The sequence below is a fragment of the Hemicordylus capensis genome, chromosome 1 (genome assembly GCF_027244095.1).
Source record: "Hemicordylus capensis ecotype Gifberg chromosome 1, rHemCap1.1.pri, whole genome shotgun sequence".
Taxonomy (NCBI): Eukaryota; Metazoa; Chordata; class Lepidosauria; order Squamata; family Cordylidae; genus Hemicordylus; species Hemicordylus capensis.
Window position 1 is genome coordinate 397,377,757 of NC_069657.1, and position 20,967 is coordinate 397,398,723.

General features: G+C 44.3%; 1 protein-coding gene across 7 annotated transcripts in view; it reads right to left on the minus strand.

The window, feature by feature from the left end:
• Positions 1-20,967, minus strand: part of MDGA1 (MAM domain containing glycosylphosphatidylinositol anchor 1) — a 396,970-nt gene that overhangs the window by 11,945 nt on the left and 364,058 nt on the right. For 6 of the 7 annotated variants that reach the window (XM_053304913.1, XM_053304878.1, XM_053304893.1 and 3 more), the window contains one exon: positions 2,002-2,126. The exons of the other annotated variant lie outside the window; for it this stretch is intronic. In XM_053304913.1, coding sequence (XP_053160888.1) covers positions 2,002-2,126 — 125 coding nt within the window. The remainder of the gene's footprint in view (positions 1-2,001; positions 2,127-20,967) is intronic. 7 annotated transcript variants of the gene reach the window in all.

Consider the following 20,967-nt stretch of genomic DNA (forward strand, 5'->3'; position numbering starts at 1 on the left):
TAAATGAAAAGCCTTGCACGGTTTACTCATTCTCTACCAGATCTCCACAAATAAAACATACGTTTTTAACCTGCACCATGTCAGGATGTAGCATTCCCATACCCAGCCTGACAACAGTCACAAAGTGAGAGCTGCACAAACAGCATAGCCGCAAGGTGGCTAAATTCTGCACAGTCTCATCTCACAGTCCTGGATACCTAATGGAATAAAATGGAGTTGCTGTCTTTTAAAGGATCCTGCTCCAGCCTTTAACACAGAAACTTCAGGTGGCGTTTCCCCTTCTAGGAAAAGTCTTAACTGCTAAATTTCTGTGTGCCAAGCTGCTAAAAGCTACGGAACAGAGCCAGGAAAAATAATGGTAGCGACCCTATAACAAAATGGTGCACAGTACACAACATTTACAGTCAATAGTCAGTGACTGACATCTAAACTAGTGCCATTTAAGAGGTTTGCAGGGCTGCATGAAATGGTGGTGCTCTGCAATGTTGTGCAACTGCTAATGGAAACCCTTCCCTGGAACACATGCAAGATTGTGCAATGTTTTGTATTAGGTGTTGTGCAACACATTTCACAGTGTGTCAACATCTTCTGTTAGTGTTAGGAGAGGAGAGCTGGTCTTGTGGTAGCAAGCATGAGTTGTCCCCATAGCTAAGCAGGGTCTGCCCTGGTTGCATATGAAAGGGAGACTAGAAGTGTGAGCACTGTAAGATATTCCCCTCAGGGGATAAAGCCACTCTGGGAAGAGCAAAAGATTTCAAGTTCCCTCCCTGGCATCTTCAAGATAGGGCTGAGAGAGATTCCTGCCTGCAACCTTGGAGAAGCTGCTGCCAGTCTGTGAAGACAATACTGAGCTAGATAGACCAATGGTCTGACTCAGTATATGGCAGTTTCCTATGTTCCTATGTTCCCTATGTTCCTAGTGCAGTAACTAATCTTGAACATTTCGTTGTGCAAATTATTTCACAATGTCTTTGCACTAGTGCAAAAGCATTATGCTAGCACAACATTAGTCTGGATGCAGGCCAGTGTCTGAGTTAATTCTCTTACTGATATTTATTTATTTATGGATTCCTATCCTGCCTTTTCTGTTAATTAGGGTCCAAAGCAGCTCAATATGCAACTGTTATAAACAAGAACAATAATGTGCCTATGCCTGATTCAGAGGTCTCACAGAACCCATTCACGGCACCAGCATGCACATGACGTCCACACATGCGTGGGCACCATTTGCGTGGTCAGCAATAAGAACCCGCACATGGTGCCAGCACACACATGGGGTCTGTGCAAGCCTGGGCACCATTTGTGTGGTCAGCAACACCATGCTGACCATGCAAATGGTGCCTGTGCATGTGTGGGTGCCATGTGTGTGCTGGTGGTGTGCGCAGGTTTTGGGGACAAGCGCCCCCACAGCAGGAAGCTGCATGCAGCGATGGGAGAGCACGCAAGGCCCTGACCTTTTAAAAAAAGATCCCGCTCCCCATGGCGCTGAACCAGTGCAGACCTTGTCTGAACCAGCTCGGCACTGAACCAGTGCGCAAACCTCGGTTCGTGCACATCCCTAATGTACAATTGTGCATGCAGGATTCATGTTCAAGTGTTCAATGAGTGTGCATAGACTGAGAGGGTAAAGTCTGCTAATCTCCCTCCAACCCATCACATGTTCATTTGCTATGCAGAGGAGTGGCAGCACAACTCCTTTGGTGACTTTGGATCTCACAAACTAGCTTATAGTAGGATACTAATAACAACAAGCCTGTTGCTTATGACCACATTTTACAAGTAGTAACCTGGTGCTTAAAAGTATTGACGACTGGCCATTCAAGAGAGAAACAGTCTGCATGTTAGTGCATCTCTCTCAGACCCTTTCATTCTGGCTTCTTTCCCACAGCTGTAGAACTGGGAGCAAACAGACCTTGGGGCTATTTTGCCCTTGGCTTGGTGAGTGCATGCCAGGCCTTTGTGAGGTGGCATTTGTTTTCTGGGCCCCCAGCATCTGCTTACCTGGAAAGGTCCTGCAGGGTTGATGGGAACATGTGCTTGTTGCCAGGAATTCCCTCTGTTCCCTTTGAGTGACCAGGCTTGTGTGGGCTGTTTATTCTTCACGTGAACCAAGAGATTTAAGGAGCCTGTAAGAGAGCGACACCAGACACTGGAGTCACACTGCTTCTCCACAGCAACCTCCTCCTTTCTCTCAGGGGTGGACCTACAACTGCATCCATGCTAAGTTGTGCTCTTGTGCAGGGGGCTTCCCAATGAAGATAGGAACACAGAGGAACATGAGAGGAAACCAATTCAAAAGTTGCTTTCCTGCCTTGTGAAGTTTTAATTCCCCCTGAGCATAGTTAATTGCCTGGCAACCGAGTACCAGTCCTGTACAGAGATATAACATGTAGATTTAAGGAATATGCAGTATTTGATATGAAGTTTGATATTATCCTCATGAATTGCCTGTGAACCACTCTGAAACCCTCTGGTGCATTCCCATTCCCTACATATCATATAGGGTCAACGGAAATGTGGATCCTGACTCTTATCATCCTTCCTTTCACTTTAATTATGCTGCAGCTGTTGTACCCCTCTCATGAGAAGTTAATGACCCATCAAGACCAAAGACCTATAGGGCAGGTTCCTTTCCAGATAGGCCACTCATATGGAGAAAAGTGTACTGTCCACTGCTAAATGGGCAGAGGGGCACTTTTCAAAGTGGTGGTTCATATTATTTTTAGCAAGGGGAGAACAACTGTCCTTATTCAACTCAGCATAGCATCCCCCAGGGATGGCTGCTGGGATCCCCGTCCCGCCTTAAAGTTATTCTTTTAGATTGTGAGCTCCTTTGGGATAGATAATTATCTTTTCATTTTATTTGCTATATAAACTGCTTTGAGAACTTTTTTTGTTTGAAAAGTGGTATAAATAAATAATATTACCTTGTTCCCACCTACTATTCTTCTGCCATTAATTGCTAATTAACTTTGCTTCCACATGGTTGCCACTGGAAATGTGCATAGTTGGCTCAAAGTCACATGAGCTAGATTAAGTCAATATTCTCAAATTGCCAGACAGTGTTTGCACTAGCGAGTCACCAGCAGATTTTGTTCTGTAATGAAGTAACCCTGACTGGAAAATGGACTTGTAACTGCAGTTTGGTGAAATTTGTCTTGCATCCTATGCTTACATTAAAATGTATTGACATGTATTACATTACATTAACATGTATTACATTAACATATATTAACATGACCCCTGCTAACTGGGCAAAGAGGCACCTTTTACCGTGGTGATTCTCTTTATTTAGCAGGGGGAGAGTAACTGGCCCTATCCACCCCCAGCACAGTGCCTCCAGTGACTGTTGCTGGTGTCTATCTTATGTTTCTTTTTAGAATGTAAGCCCTTTGGGGACAGGGATCCATCTTATTTATTATTATTTCTCTTTGCAAACTGCCCTGAGCCATTTTTGGAAGGGCGGTATAGAAATTGAATTAATAATAATAATAATAATAATAATAATAATAATGTATGAGAGGATAAAATTAAATTAACAGGTATGAGAGGATAAAATTGTAAAGCACATAGAAGAACAGGCCCTGCTGGGAGAGAACCAGCATGGCTTTTGCAAAGATAAATCTTGCCTCACAAACCTTTTGGAGTTCTTTGAGAGTGTCAACAAGTGTGTGGATAAGGGTGATCCAGTTGACATAGTATACCTGGAATTCCAAAAAGCTTTTGACAAAGTTCCTTATAAAAGACTCCTGAGAACACTAAGCAGTCATGGAATAAGGGAACAAGTACATGTGTGGATTGCTAACTGGTTGAAAGACAGGAAACAGAGGGTAAGGATAAATGGAAAGTTTTCACAATGGAGGGAAGTAAGAAGTGGGGTCCCCCAGGGATCTGTAATGGGACCGGTGCTTTTTAATTTATTCATAAATGATCTAGAAGCAGGGGTAAGCAGCGATGTGGCCAAATTTGCAGATGATCCAAACTCTTTTGGGTAGTGAAATCCAAAACAGATTGTTAGGAACTCCAAAAGGATCTCTCCAAACTGGGGGAGTGGGCGACAAAGTGGCAAATGCGCTTCAGTGTGGGCAAGTGTAAAGTGATGCACATTGGGATGAAAATCCCTAACTTCAAGTATACGTTGATGGGAACTGAGCTGTCTGTGACTGATCAAGAGAGGGATCTTGGGGTCATGGTGGACGGCTTGTTGAAAGTGTCAACTCAATGTGCGGCAGCTGTGAAAAAGGCCAATTCCATGCGAGGGATCATGAGGAAGGGGGTTGAAAATAAAACTGCTAATATTATAATACCCTTATACAAAATGATGATGCGGCCACACCTGGAGTTCTGCATACAATTCTGGTCACCAAATCTAAAAAAGGACATTGTAGAACTGGAAAAGGTGCAGAAGAGGGCAACCAAGATGATCAGGGGCCTAGAGCACCTTTCTTATGAGGCAAGGCTACAACACCTGGGGCTATTTCGTTTCGAAATGAGACAACTGCAGGGAGACATGATAGAGGTCTATGAAATCATGCATGGAGTGGAGAAAGTGGATAGAGAGAAATTTTTCTCCCTTTAACATAACACTAGAACCAGGGGTCATCCCATGAAATTGATTGCCAGGAAATCTAGGAGCAACAAACGGAAGTACTTTTTCACACAACGCATAATCAACTTGTGGAATTCTCTGCCACAAGATGTGGTGGCAGCCAACAACTTGTATGGCTTTAAGGAGGGGCTTGGATAACCTAATGGAGGAGAGGTCTATCAACAGCTACTAGTCGGAGGGCTATAGGCCACCTCCAGCCTCAAAGGCAGGATGCCTCTGAGTACCAGTGGCAAGGGACAGGGGTGTAGCTATAATTGAATGAAAGGGTTCAAAGAACACGGGCCCCCAGCTCCTGAGGGCCCTCCAGCTCCATCCCTCCCAATTTTCTTCATTGTCTCCCTCACTCTGGGGGGCTGCCCGAGAGAGGGATGAACACGGGCCCCCTCTCCCCTAGCTATGCCCCTGACAAGGGAGTAACAGCAGGAGAGAGGGCATACCTTCAACTCCTCCCTGTAGGCTTCCAGTGGCATCTGGTGGGCTGTTCTTATATTCTTAGGATAGTATTTTGAGTTAGAAATGTAATTTCTTCTTCTTTACTGAATGGCTGGATATTCTGTTCTTTCTGACTTCCCTTAAATATATGTCTAATTTTGGTCAAATGGTTCCTGGTTAAATGGTTTTACAATGTTTGCCAAAAAAAACCCCAATGATTGCCCTGACATTTGATCTGAAATGATTAAGAATTAAATATTGGCTAAGGCAGAGCAAAAGGCGAGTCTGGAAAAGCCCCTGCATTAAAATAAAAAGCATGCTTAAATTCACAAAAGTTATTTTGTGATACTTCAAAGTTATTCCTGCTTTGTTGTTTCCAGGTATCGTCTACCAACCTGGGGTATGTTATGATGGTGGCAGCATTTCTTCACAGACTGAGGTGGCAGAGTTCTGGTCACCACAGAAATATGACTAAGTGAGAGGAAGTTGATATCATAGCCATAATTGGCCCGCTCTGGGCTCTGTGACACGAGGGAGAACAATAATGAAAGCTGTCAAACTAATTCGGTCACCCTGCATTATGGATAGGCTAGCTTTTCCTTCAAAGAAAAACTTGATGAAAATTAATACTTTAAACCAGGACTTTCTGCTTGGTGATTTAAATCACTGATTTAAATCAATCCACATTGGAACCAATTGCTGTCTCTATCAGCTGAGGAAGTAAAAGATTTCCTTGACAAGGCATTATCCACAGAGCCTCTGCTTTGAATAGTCTGACAGCAACAGAGCACGGCCAGGCAGATTCCTTGTTCTGAATGTTATGAGAATGCAGCTGGATACGGTCTTTTCTTGGCTCCAAGCTCCAGTATAAACTCCACATCCTAGTACTGCACTATTTAATTTTACAAGTCAAAGCCTACTAAAAGATGGTGTCACAGTGGGAGCAGGGGCATAGCAAGGTTGGAGTGGGCCCAGAGACAAGATTTTAAAATGCCCCCCACTCACTGAAGCTCAGCTCATGAAGTAAAGAAATCTTAAATGAAGCTGAATAGTTGTAACAAAAACACATACCTATGTGCCACAATAGAACATCAGCCTTTTAAAAGGTTATGTAAATTGTGGACGATGCAAGTCATTTAATAGTTTTAGAGAAAGACATGCTGTTCTGGTAGCTCCAGGTCTTAACACTCACATCAATTTCGGAGGATGAATACAACTGAAGGAAGCCCGGGCAGGTGCGAGGCTGGGGGAGTCAGTCATGTGACTTGCCTCTGGGGGCCCCCCAAGGCAGTGGGCCCCTAGACAACTGTCTCCCCTTGTCCTATTATAGTTATGCCCCTGAGTGGGAGGCAGGGTGACACCAAAATCCCAGTCCAAAGAAAGCACCCTTTTTGCAGCTGTTATTTGAACTTGAAATTAACTTTTTTCCTGCTTGCGGTGGTTTGCAGCAAAGAAATTTGTGATAATCTGGCATAATATAATGACTCCACTTGACTGTTAGAAGTTATAACATCGTTGTTGTTTTTAAACTACAGACCTTACCCCACAATGCAGGCCTTACTAAGAGAATAAAAACTCCACTAACTTGTTAGCATTCTTCAGGTGTGTTAGCTGGTATGTGGATAGACATAATCCAGTTGACATCATCTACTTGGATTTCCAAAGCCTTTTTGATGAATCCCCCCACCAAAGGCTTCTGAGTAAACTCAGCAGTCATGGGATAAGAGGACAGTCCTTTTATGGACTGGTAACTGAACAGGAAGCAGAGAGCAGGAATAAATGGACAATTTCCACAATGGAAGATGGTAAGAAGTGGGGTCTCCCTAAAGATCTGTATTGGTATCAGTGTTTAAACTTGTTCATAAATTAGGGTAAGCAGCGAGGTGGCCAGGTCTGTGGATGATACCAAGCTACTCAATGTCGTGAAAACCAAAATGGATTGTGTAGAGCTCTGAAAAAGAGCTCTCCAAGCTGGGTGAATAGGCAACAAAATGGCAAATGTGATTCAGTGTTTAAAAAAACCATAAAATGGTGCACATTGGGGCAAAAAAATCCCAACTTTACATATAAACTGATGGGATCTGAGCTGTCAATGAGTAATCAGGGGAGAAATCTTGGGGTTGTGATGGATCGATCAATGAAAACATCAACCCAGCACATGGCAGCTGGGAAAAAGGTGCATCGCATGTTTGAGGTAATTAGGAAAGAAGTAGAAAATAAAACCAGTCACTTCTCTCTCAGCCTAACCTACTTCACAGGGTTGTTGTGAGGAGAAACTCAAGTATGTAGTACACCGCTCTGGGCTCCTTGGAGGAAGAGCGGGATATAAATGTAAAAATAAATAAATAAATAAATAAATAACACTACTAATATTATACATGTCCTATTTAAATCTATAGTGTGGCGACATCTGGAATGCTGTATATGGTTCTGGCTGCTGCATCTCAGAAAAGGTGTGGAAGAGGGCAACCAGAATGACCAGGGGCTAGAGAATCTTTCTTTGACAAGATTAGAAAAGACCATAGCATTTGGGGCTTCTTAATTTGGAAAATTTTATTTAATTTATTTTTATTTATTGTTAAATTTATATACTGCCTTTCATTAAAACAATCCCAAGGCGGTTTACAGCAAAATTTTAAAACAAGATGATAAAAAAGACACAATTAAAATATTAAGTGAAAAATATTAAACAAATCTGATTAAAAATTTAAAACAAAAGCATAAAAGCAATACAGAGTACAAAGAGCAGCAGCAGAGAATCAAATAAATGCATGGGCAAAAAGCCAAGATTTTACACTCTTTCTAAAAGCTGTGATGGAGACCGAGGAGCGAATAGCCACCGGGAGAGCATTCCAGAGTCTGGGGACAGCAACAGAGAAGGCCCTGTCCCTTGTGCACTACAACCAAGCCTCCCTCATTGTCGGCACCCGGAGCAGAGCCCCCTCAGATGACCTCGTCAAGTGGGCAGTAAACCTTGGGAGCAGGCAGTCCCTCAGGTATCCCGGGTCCAACCTGTTAAAATGGCAACTTAAGGGGGAACATGTTTGAGAAAATGAATAGAGAGAAGTCTTTCTCCCTCTCTCACAACACTAGAACCAGGTTCATTCAATGAAACTGGTTAGCAGGAAATTTAGGATGGAAAAAAGAAGTGCTTCTTCACTTATCATAATTAAACTATGAAAATTGCTGTCACAAGATGTGGTGATGGATCTGAAAGAGGATTAGCCAAATTTATAGAGAACAAGTCTATCGATGGCTCCTAGTCTGGATGGTTATATGCTGCCTCCAAGTTCAGGGGCAGTATGGCTCTGAAAACCAGTTGCAGAGGAGTAATGGCAGGAGAAGGGGTATGCCTGCATCTCCTGCTTGTGGGCTTCTCAGAGGCATCTAGTGGGCCACTGTGAGAAACAGGTTGCTGGCCTAGCCTGGCCTGGCCTTACTCAGTAGGGGTCTTCATATGTTCTTATGTCAAAGGTGGGAGCAAGCTACTGTATAATTTTCATAGATCTGCACTGATCACCGCCCCAACCAGTGCAAATGTAAACATTGCTATCTATGTATTTATTTTATTATTGTTTTATGAATTAGCTCCTTTAACTTTTGTAGGTAATCTCATACAGCTGCAAGTTCTTAAAGAGATGGCCTTCCACAAAGCAAAATTATGCTGCTTCTACATCTGTGGACCTACACATGTGCTCACTCTTTGGGTAAGAAACAGAAAACTGTGACCCAATGAAGTAGGGCTATGTGTGACAACCATGATCAGGATTGATATTAGTATCAACCCAGTCTGGGTAATGATCAAAGAGTGCACTCAGTCTCCAGAGTGGTCCAGACAGCATCAAGCTGATATATCAGTATCAGCTTGATGCATCACGCTGGAAGTGGGGCTTATCTTCCTTTCCTGGTCTCACTGTCTAAAGCAGGGATTCTCAACATTGGGTCCCCAGATGTTATTGGACTTCAACTCCCATAATCCCTAACCAAAGGCCATTGGGGCTGGGGATTATGGGAGTTGAAGTCCAATAATATTTGGGGACCCAGTGTTGAGGATCCCTAGTCTATAGCACCAGGAAAGGAAGCAATGTCATGACATTGCATTCTTTTTCTGGTGTATTACTAAGAAAAAAAATTAAAGGATGTGGTCGTTCTCCCCTAGTAATGGTGAGATCAGGAAGGATAGGTGGCAATTTGAAATGCTGCCACTGTGGCTGCCCAGAAGGCAGCCTATTTCTTCAGAGGAACTAGCTCTTCAGTAAAGATAAGCCTTACTCCCACCCTCTGATCCTATTCAATACCATGCTGATACGGTGCAATATGGTATCAAACAACTTACTGATATCAGAGGCATTCTTCCTTGGAATCGTTTCCAGTGAAAAATGCTTTAACAGGGTTTGCAATGGCTTGGACCAGAATATCGGTTCTCTGTGCTGCACAGCCTTATAATGAAAACATTAAGAATCCTATGTGCAACGAAGATCTTCTGAGCAGAAACTTACGACAGATAGGATAAGGATCAGCATTCCAGATAAAGGAACAATAAGCAATGTTTGAATCTGCAAGTGTTACGGGCAGTGGCCATTCCGCCCCACTGCCCCCCACACCACTCCTAGGTGCCGGCATGGAGGATCTGTATTCTGAAGTCCAAGAAAGATGCATGTACACACTAGCAAAAGGAAGGGTAAAAAAAGGCAAGTATATGAAAAGCCTGGAAACAGGTCTCATGTGTTTGCAGGATCACAGTGATGCCCAAGCATGACTTTCTGTGTCAAGATCTCCTTAGCCTTCTTCCTAAGACTGATAAATCAGAAGCTCCTTTGCCTGTCTCAGTTTGCTAAACACAGCTGATTGCATTCGTTCCTACGTTCCTCAGAAGCACATTCACCAATGTGCACAGCACCAATAATTAGGTCCCTAGACAAACAAAAGCCCACCTTCCAATTCACCTGCGTGATTGTCCTAGCAGGAAAAGCTCAACACCTGTCTGGTGCCAGGATTGACACAACCACATATTCCTTATCCCAACTGTATCTCTTTGTCCTGGCCATTCAAGGACCAAGGAACCCCTGAACTTTTCCAGCCACATGGTTCTGACCCTATTTAAGGAGGCTGCATCAGGCACTCCCCACCACCCTCATCTCTTCCCAGACCTGATCCCAGGTTCATGACTCCACACCAGCCCAGCTCTTCAGCAGGTATGTCAGGAGATGCATCGCCCCACCCTTCCTATATGTCTCCGGCGATTATTATTATCTTCCTCCCGCTAGACCCCCTTCCCAACCCATGTATGAATGGCTAAGTATGAATGTATGGGATTAGACTGCTAAGAATAGATTAGGATTGTTTAGGAATTGACCCTCTGGTTTTTGGTATTGGAGGAATTTTGTTCTCATTTTTGTACCAGTAGGTAGGGGAAGCAGGGGGCGGGGGCAGCACCTTCCCCTGGGGTGAAAGCATGCTCAGTCTCAGCCAAACCTCATGAGCAGAACCATCCATCTAGAGCAGGCTTCGATCTCAATGATATTCTTCTTATGCAACAAAGATGGATCCTGTTTGGGATGGACCCATTCTCTCATGAGAGTGCCTGGCCATAGAGACATGTGTGCAGACTAAAGGGACATGCATGCAGGCAGGCTAAAGCCCAGCCCAGTTGAAAAGTTTCATCTAAGCCCCGGGAAAGGGTCCCTCAGCAACATCTCTCTCAGAATGTAAGCATCCCTTTGAAGAGTCTGGTCTCCCCATAACACAACCCCATGTCCGGTCTCACTATTCACAGTCAATTGGCTAGCCAGGGACCAACCCCACAGGTTTCCTGTCCCACAATGGCTAATTTGAGTCTGCTGCAATATCGGGCCGAGCCAGGCCTGATCAGCCCCCGAACGTAGAATTCATTCCTGGTCTTTCCTAATCTGCCTGCCCAAAGCCGCTTGGGCAGCCTTGGTCCATTGGAAGTAGAAAGTGGTTTAGTGGAATGGTGAAGGTATGGAGCATGAGTTCTATTGCTAACCAGAGGTACAGGGAGCCCTACATCTGTGGGGCCCTCTATGGTTGAAAAGGCTACCTCGTGAGAGTGCAGTCAAATGGAGAGTTGAAACACGTGGTGCTTCTGTCTTCAGTGGACTGGCCCTCTTATGAGAAGGTTAATCCCGGGCCAGCAAGTAGGCACGCGGCCAAGTGTGTGTTGGGTCTTCCTGGACTGCTTGGCCCGGGTCTGCAACTGGAAGAACACCCTTAGTTATAGTGAACCAGACCCCAGGATTCTTTACCTGCCTTCATATGCATATCTCCTCCTAGGAAGTCGGTTTAAGCCCCTCCTCAAGTGCCAAATAACCAGTCCCGGACTTTCCTCTGGTCCGACAACATGTGCTTCCCCTGGGAGCTCTAGGTACATTCTCAGGTCTGGTTTCCATACCTTCTTGTAAACTCACACCAGAGAACTCCATTGCTACCATTAGAGAGTCTACCGATTGGTCAGATACATGAATTTACTTTGATTTATTAGTGGTTAAGGTGTTTATTAGCAAAAGGGGTTACATTTCAGAAAATCAGTCTTTTGACATGCGAGTTGACTCGCGTATACAGCTGTCAAGTGGGAATGCCCACTTACCCCTTGTTTTCAATTTCCCTTAGTAAAATTTGCTATTTGACTTTTGCTGTGTCTGCAATTGTCTTGAATACCCCTGCCAGCTTCCAATCCCAAAGGGGTGGGAAAAACCCCTCGTAACAAAGGGAGCTACCAAACTGGAGAAGGTCCACTCCAATATGAGTACAACATCTTTTTTATTCACGCTTCACACATTTCCATGGAAATGTTTTAATAACAGTCTGCACTGGAGTATAAAAGTCTTTGAAGTCTTGTTTTAAATATTTCATCCACACACAACACAAGCACAAACTATTAACAGCACCCAACCTCCAGCCAGGTCACCTAATCCAGCCCATCATAAAGAGATTCCTAAACAATCCCTGGCAGATGCGCATAAACTGACATCTGGGGTAAAGCCAACAGGTTGCTGAGGAGCATCTGTTTTGGAAAGACTCATCCCTTAGGGATGATATCCTAGGTCCTCAAAAAGAGGATGATATAGAAGTTGACAATGAACATATGCAAACTGAGACCCAGTCAAAAAGACTGAAAGGGCACAGGAAGAGAAACTGCACAGAATGGAGACATTTAAAGGAGGACATAAAATAAAGGTTTTATACACGCATGTTCGAAGCCTGAAAGCCAAGATCAGTGAATTAGAGTAGGCACATCAGAAACCCAATGGATAATTAATAAGATGCAGTTATCCCTAGCTATAACATGTGTTGAGAGAATGGAATAGTTTGCATTGGAGGTGGTTGTGCTCTATAAATCAAAGTAGGCACAGAGCCTAATCAGTTGGAAATCTTAGAAGAAACAAATTGGATCTAGAGACTTTCAATACAACCAGGCTGGCAGACTCTGTAAGAAGCAAATAAATATTAAGGCCCCTACATGGAGCACTATCCTGTGAAAGCAGTATCTGACAGCCTCTCCCGGGGAGTTGCTGCAACATAAGAACTTGCATTGTCCAAGCATTGACTTAATTTCTGATCTAAATCTGCTCTGCTTGAACTTGAAGTGATTGCTTCTTGCTCTGCTCTCATGGGGTAAGTGGTTGTTGTCCTCCCTCCCTCTTTCTTACAGCCATCTTTTGAATAGTTGAAAGACACATCTTATCTCTCCTTAATACCTGAGGGTTAATTTGGGTGTGTTGCTGAAGAACAAGTGTGGCTGTGAGCCCTTTTGATTGCCCGATTCTCCTGTAATGCCTACAAACTGTTTACAAAGCATTGTATTAATAATAATCAATAATAGTGCAAGACCTGAGGCTTTAATAAAGGGAGACTATTTCTTTGCAGAGAATAAATAAACTAATAGCATGTTGGCAGAAGAGTGCTTTCCACTCAAGGTCACTTTGCATTGATATCCCTTTGCCCTTAATCAGCCAGTCCGCCAACCCTCAGAGACATATTTTTGGAAGGCATGGATGGTAGGAATACTGTATGTGAGCTGGTTTGGATTGAGCCAGGCTCGACATTGAGCCGGCCAGTTTGAGGTGGTCCAATGCCCCGGTTCAAAGAACCAGCTTGTGGGCTGGATCGGGGGGAATTTGGCTAGGATTCCCCCTTACAAGTAAAAGGGGATTCCCTAGACTAAGAGGGCAGCGAAAAGGGAATATTTGCCTTGTTTCCTGTTAGTGGGGACAGGGGAGTCTGTGACATCAGAGGCGGCAGCGGGGGCTCCTCCAATCCCCCTGCTGGCCTCCCAAATGACAGGTCAGGCTGGTTGTGGCCGGTTTAGGCCTCTGCACATGCAGGCATGCACAGAGGTCCGAACTAGGCTGCAGCTGGCCCAGCCTGTCATTTGGGAGGCTGCCACCAGCAGTGGCAGGGGAGGTGGTTGGAGGAACCCCCACCACCAATGTCGCCGCCATCGTCCCCACCAGCGGGAAACTAAATGTAAATATTCCCCTTTTGCTGCTCCTTCCTTCTTAGTCTAGGGAATCTCCCTATACTTGTAAAGGGGAATCCTAGCCAGATTCCCCTTTACAAGGATATCCCTTGAGCCGGCCTAGCTAGCTCGATGGCCAAACCAGACTGGACCGGTTTGGCCGAGCCTGGACCAGGTCAGTTCAAATCCGGACTGGATTCGAACCAAGCCAGCCAAACCTGTCTGGCTCGCACAACCCTAATGGATGGCTGCAGACGGAACACAGGGAGTTGCTGAAAATTGCTCCTCCCCCTCACATAACAGAAAACATTCTTCCGCCGGCATGTCATTAGCCTGGACATCAATCATTGTTTTCAAAATTAGTGCTTCACATTTACAGAGAAAAGAAAGGGGGGAAAGCATGTCATGTAGATCATGAGATGAAGTAAATGTGATATAGCAGGGGTTCCCAAACTGTTTAAACAAGTGTACCTCTCATGTTGCAAACTCAGCTCACGTACCCCACAGAGATTTGGTGTGTACACACACACACACACACACACACACACACACACACACACACACACACACACACCAGTTACAAGACAGAATGTTCTAGCCATGGGCTTACACCAAGGCTTATGCGTACTCCCATCGAAATTAATGGACAAGTAAATTGGTCCCATTGATGTCAATAAGACTGCTAATGAGTACCTTAATCTGGATGTAAGCCAGTGAGTGGAGTAGCCTGTTTCATAAATGTAACATTTAAGTGTGAGTGTGTGTGTGTGTGTGTGTGTGTGTGTGTAAGTGCAACCAATCAGGAGCAGAGGAGGAGAGTCTTAACCCTCCTCCCTCCCTTGAGTGGACACATACTTGAGGATGTGTTGGCTTCAAGCAGGGATCCTCACATGGGGAACAAATAGTGCCACGACAGTGTAGGAAGGCAGGAGGATTCTCAATACCCCCTGGGAGCCCTCTCCAAGTTCCACTGGAGGTACTAGTGCTCCTTTTGGGAACCCCTGTGATATAGGAAGTGGCCAGTGATGAGGCTACTGCATATAAAGGTTTTGGGTGGCTACTTTTATAACTTAAACAGGCTACTTAATCATAAGTTTTACAGTAGAAAACTGTTATTTCTCGACATTGGAAAAGTATTTCTCTCCTAAATGAAAGATCATTAACATGGCATGCCAATGGGCAAAGGCTTCTATGATAATTTTAGTGTGTATACTTTGTTACAACTAGTACATTCTCCCTGTGAAGAAATGATGCAATTAACAGAAGAACAGCCCTGCTGGATCAGGCCCATGGTCCATCTAGTCCAGCATCCTGTTTCACACAGTGGCCCACACCAGGTGCTGCTGGGAGTCTACAGGCAGGAGCTGAGGGCATGCCCTCTCTACTGCTGTTACTCCCCTGCAACTGGTACTCAGAGGCATCCTGCCCTTGAGGCGGGAGGTGGCCTATAGCCCTCTAACCAGTAGCTGTTGAGACCTCTCCTCCATGATGCTATCCTAACCCCTCTTAAAGCCATCCAGGTTGTTGGCTGTCACCACATCTTGTGGCAGAGAATTCCACAAGTTAATTATGCATTGTGTGAAAAAGTACTTCCGTTTGTTGCTTCTAAATTTCCTGGCAATCAATTTCATGGGATGACCCCTGGTTCTAGTGTTATGTGAGAGGGAGAAAATTTTCTCTATCCACTTTCTCCACACCATGCATGATTTTATAGACCTCTATCAACATGTCATAAACATTTTATAGTTCTTGAAGTGACAGAATACAAGGATTAATTAGCCAGTATTAAGAAATATATGTACATATTCCAGTTCTGAGATTGTTCAAAGTTCAACATGTTTGTTATGTATGCACTACCAGATTTTAAACCTTTATTGTATTTTGTGATAGATGCAGCCTGCCTTTTATCATTTTGACTTAAGATCCTAAGTGTGCTAAGAACCATGGGATTTAGGTTATCTCCACATACCTTAAGCTCTAATCCTAAACACACTTGAGAGGATATCCCATTGAATTCTGTATGAGTCACTTCTGTATAAAGCAGCATAAGATTGCACTGTTAAATACCCAAGTCAAAATCCAGTTAGGCAAAACAAGACAGGCTTGGGACTCCATAAATGACTCTCTGAAGCTATTCACATGATTGCTCAAAACTGGGCTGGGCTCCCTTAGCCCGGTTTCGAGCAGTCATGAGAACCACCAGGCTCGCGGGTGAGCCTGGTGGTTCTCTGGCAGTGAGCCCGCCTAACTACCCCTCACCCTAAATGAGCAAGTGCTCCATTAACCTTGTTTATTTGATCGTGTGTCAGCCGTGGCTGCTTGCAGCCACGGCTGACACACTGGGGAGGGGTGGGGACCCCAGGAAGGCACCACACACTCACAAGGTGCCTTCCTGGCGTTTGGGGGGCCAGGGCGGCACTCCCCTTCCCCCGACCCCTGGAACTCCCAATCCAGCTGCCCAGCAGCAAGCAGCTGCTCGTGTGCAGGGAGAATGGGCTAAGCCCTCTCTCTCCACGCAAACCTCGTCTGGCGCTTCACACCAATCGTGTGAAGTGCCTCTCTGTCTGTGAAGTTTGATGGTTCTTTATGGAGGTCAAAACTTCCAGTTGCAGAACTCCACCAGTGCCTTTGTTTAATTATTGTCTGGAAATCAAACTTGGTGTCAGAAAGTGATATGCAACCCAAACATTCACCTACCCATGTCTGCCTTATGCTTACTCATTAGACAAGGTTAGGCATATGAAGCAACAGAGAACCACAAGCAGACAACTCATCACTGGGCCAATAATCACATGGAAAGAGTCTCATGTGAAACTGGCCTAATTGTCAAAATCTGTCACATTAAGAAGCAGCGGGGTATTCCTCTCTTTACATGTCTGGACGGAGTCTATCTGGGACACTGTGAAGTTGTGGTTGCTTTGCTGTCAAAACAACATAGACAAACTGTAGGAAGTTCAGAGTTTTGTAAAAAAGATGATGAATGTCTAAGCTCTGTATAGCTGAGCCACAGAGTGGTGTAAAAAACAATGTAATCTATATAAGCTGGCTAGCAATTGACAACTTATTGTTTAGACATATTCACAGGGTGATGGCATTACTGAGAGACAAAGAGAGAGCATGCTTAGCTGTGTCTGAGCAGTACAGCCACATGTACATCTGATCTGCACTATGCCCTGCCCTTATCTGCACTACAAAGGTTTGGGTATGGTGTTAATGTTGGTCAGGTCACATGACTGTTCCTATTCAGAGATCTGAAGGATTTCTTGTGCTATGCTCCTGTTCCATTCAAAGTGGGATCACAGATGCGAAACATGGAGAGCACAGCCGTTGTCCACATTTGTCTGAAGGCTAGTACTGAGCATCAACTTTATTAGAAGATTGCCAACAAATTATAAATGACCCCCATTACACAGACATGAGCTACGTCGTGCCAAAAATACTGCTGTCTTTTCCCAGCTGGGGAAGGGGAGAGCTTGTTTGCCAGTCTCATGACTTGTCCTTTTAAAACATTTTTAAACTCACAGAAAATGGGCATGTATTCAGTATTTATTTATTCATACATTTACACCTGTGTGTTACAATGCAAGGAACAATCAGCTGAAAAATAAGCCAGTGGAAGGAATGGTATGGGAGGACATAGGAGCAGAAGTCCGCAGTGTGGCTATTACTGTGGCTGGGTACTGCGCTGACTTGTGGAGTTTTAGCAGAAACATTTGCTCCTCCTTAGATCCATGCAATCTAACCTGCACTAATACAACTGACTCCCAGTTGTTATAGAGTAGACACTTCCAGTCAGCTACTGGTTAAATCAGTACCCTGCTTGTACTATATTAGCCCAGAAAACAGAGGAAATTTTGGGACTAGATTGAAACAGACTGAATTGTAAGAAAAATACCTCAATAACATGGGAGACCTAAGATTATAGAAGAATCTCTAGAAAGAGGAGTGGAAGTGCCACACCCATATTTATCATGATGACACTAAAGGTAAAGTGTGCCATCAAGTCAATGTTGACTCCTGGCGACCACAGAGCCCTGTGGTTGTCTTTGGTAGAATACAGGAGGGGTTTACCATTGCCTCTTCTGGCGCAGTATGAGATGATGCCTTTCAGCATCTTCCTATATCTCTGCTGCCCAATATAGGTGTTTCCCGCAGTCTGGGGAACATACCAGTGGGGATTCGAACTGGCAACCTCTAGCTTGCTAGTCAAGTCATTTCCCCGCTGCACCATTAGGTGACCCTGATGACACTACCATGATGTTTATCCACAGCTTCAAAAGAGTGAAGCCATGGATCTAGCATTTTCGTGGTGATATATATTTAAGGACTAAAAAAGACTGAAAACGAAACCCTTCTGATATAGTAGTAACACACTCTTCCTTTAAGGTCAAAGTGATCAGTGGAAAATAACATAGTGAAAAAAGAAAGCGAGATTGTACTGTCTTTGCAGTAACCATAGCGCCTGGGATGAAGAAACTACAGAAAGAATATCTACAAGAAACAGGGGCATACATAGGGGAGATGGGGCCCATGTTCACCCCTCTCCCCAGCGGCCCCTTGGAGTGACGGACATAATGAAGAAAATAGGGAGGGGTGGATCTGGGGCCCCCTCAGGAACTAGGGGGCCTGCGTTCTTTGAACCCGTCCGCTCAATTCTAGCTATAGCCCTGATACAAAACAATTCTAAGTCCCGGCCTTGCTTTTTAACTACTGGCCTCACCAAGTATATGCAAGAATGCCTAATAGGAGAATGAAGTCTGAATCTTATAGAAGCCAAGGGGAGAACTGAGAAGCAACAACTAAATAACCTCAAAGATTAACATCAATGAGTCAGCATTCAGTGCAACTAATTGTGACTGTCAGCAGAGGTGCATCTAGTTATTTTGGAGCCTGGACCTAAAGTTCTTTTGAGCCTGCCCCCCCACCCTGGTCCGCCCACCCCCACTGAAAGTTAAACATCATTTCTTAATGCATAAGTTCTTGAAGGCACAAACCACACCACCCTGGACAGACTAAAGAGGATTTGGAGGCCCCCAGGGGGTGTGGAGGCCCTGAAGTCCAGGGGTAAGAGCGCCTCTGGCTGTCAGAATTGCGAAGGTGAAAAGTAGAGAGAAGGGAAAGGATTAGCAAGGAACTGCCAGCAAGTGAGGACTAAAACCAACCCTCCTGTGTTCTGATCTCATCTACTCACTGTGGCTAGAACCTTCCAGGCAAGAAAGCAGCTATGCAACCAGTAATGGGGCAAGTTATGCAGCAAAGGACTTCTGGTGCCTACAGGAAGAAGGCAAAGTAGAAAGGGAGATGCAGCAGCATCTGGAATGCAAGGAAGTGCCAGCTTTGAACTCCTGGCCAATAGCAAACTAATCCAAGTTCATCTAACGCATACTGTCAGGCCTCAAGGTCTGCAACAAAACAGGGGAAAGGAGCATGAGCCAACACAATGTCAAATGTCTCCACATGCTCTCCACTGGAGTATCAGAAAGCACTTTGCAAACAGCAATTAAGGGCAGCAGATTAATCTTATTGCTCCTTTAATTTTATGAAGGACCCATACAAGCATAAGGGGATTTTTTTCCTAAAGTCACACAATGTTTAAACTGGGAAAGTGACCCAGCTGTTCTGTTGATTAGGATGATTAATTATTGCTTTTTGAGTACTGTACAGCCTCATTCATTTCTATGACAGGATTACCTAAAAGTTTGCATAACACTGCAGTCTGATAAATGGGGAGTACTCTTTACATAGCTTTACAATGGCTAGGGGCCATAGTGAAGAGACACACTGATTCTGATGTTTCTGGAGGTCAGAAATGGCGGGTCTACTGAGTGGCAGGCTACAGAATATTGATTAGTAGCAAAAATACCCAACAAATGTTGGGGATGTTTGAAATCTGCAGCATGGCTCAGTCTCCCATGTATAGTTTGTAATGTTAAAACATCTTAATAGGGGAGAGGGCATAGAGAGAGGGTTGGCCTACTGGCTGCTTGAAATCACAGTTGTTAAGTACAGGTGAAACTCGGAAAATTAGAATATCGTGCAAAAGTCCATTAATTTCAGTAATGCAAATTAAAAGGTGAAACTGATATATGAGACAGACGCATTACATGCAAAGCGAGATAAGTCAAGCCTTAATTTGTTATAATTGTGATGATCATGGCGTACAGCTCATGAAAACCCCAAATCCACAATCCCAGAAAATTAGAATATTACATGGAACCAAGAAGACAAGGATTGAAGAACAGAACAATATCGGACCTCTGAAAAGTATAAGCATGCATATGTATTCAGTACTTGGTTTGGGCCCCTTTTGCAGCAATTACTGCCTCAATGCGGCGTGGCATGGATGCTATCAGCCTGTGGCACTGATGAAGTATTATGGAAGACCAGGATGCTTCATTAGCGGCCTTCAGCAATTCTGCATTGTTTGGTCTCATGTCTCTCATCCTTCTCTTGGCAATGCCCCATAGATTCTCTATGGGGTCAGGTCAGGCAAGTTTGCTGGCCAATCAAGCACAGTACACTGTATACTTTTCAGAGGTCCGATATTGTTCTATTCTTCAATCCTTGTCTTCTTGGTTCCATGTAATATTCTAATTTTCTGAGACTGTCGATTTGGGGTTTTCATGAGCTGTATGCCATGATCATCACAATTATAACAAATTAAGGCTTGACTTATCTCGCTTTGCATGTAATGCGTCTGTCTCATATATCAGTTTCACCTTTTAATTTGCATTACTGAAATTAATGGACTTTTGCACGATATTCTAATTTTCCGAGTTTCACCTGTATGCATTGAGAGCTAAGTATGCATTACTGTTGTTCTTGGGAGGGATAGGGTATTTGGGCTGCTCTTTCTGAAATAAAACACACAAGGGTTCCCCAAACACAGTCAGTGACTTTTGCGTCCCCCCATTAGCTGAGAGTACCACTTCTGCTTGTACTGAAAAGGAGGTTCCGGAGGAGGAAGTGGACAGATGTTCTTGTTTGCCTGCAGACACCTGGAACATTGTATTACTATAGAGAAATTGACTTCTCAGGGGCCCTGTTCTGGACAAGAAGCTGAGAAATGTTTCCCAGGCCTTATTCTGGAAATGTCAAAAAGGGGAAAGAGATGCCTCACCCTTCACCTCTGTCATGAGACAGGCATCTGCCCAGCACTCTTTTCTTCTCATTGATTGGCTAAGATTCTAAAAAAGCACTTGTGTGTCAAGTGCACAATCACAAAGTTGTGCTAAGAAACAGGGATTTGCGAAATGTGCTATAGTGCTCTTGTGTAAAGGTTCCCTTTAAAACTAATGAGGTGAGTCACAGGTTGTGCAGCTGCTGCATAACCACAAGCATGCTTGCAGTTGCACAACATTTGTCTGAAATGATGCTGGCTCCAGATTCCTGGCACATAGTTAGCACAACAGCATGCAACATCCTTTCACAAATACTTCACTAGTCA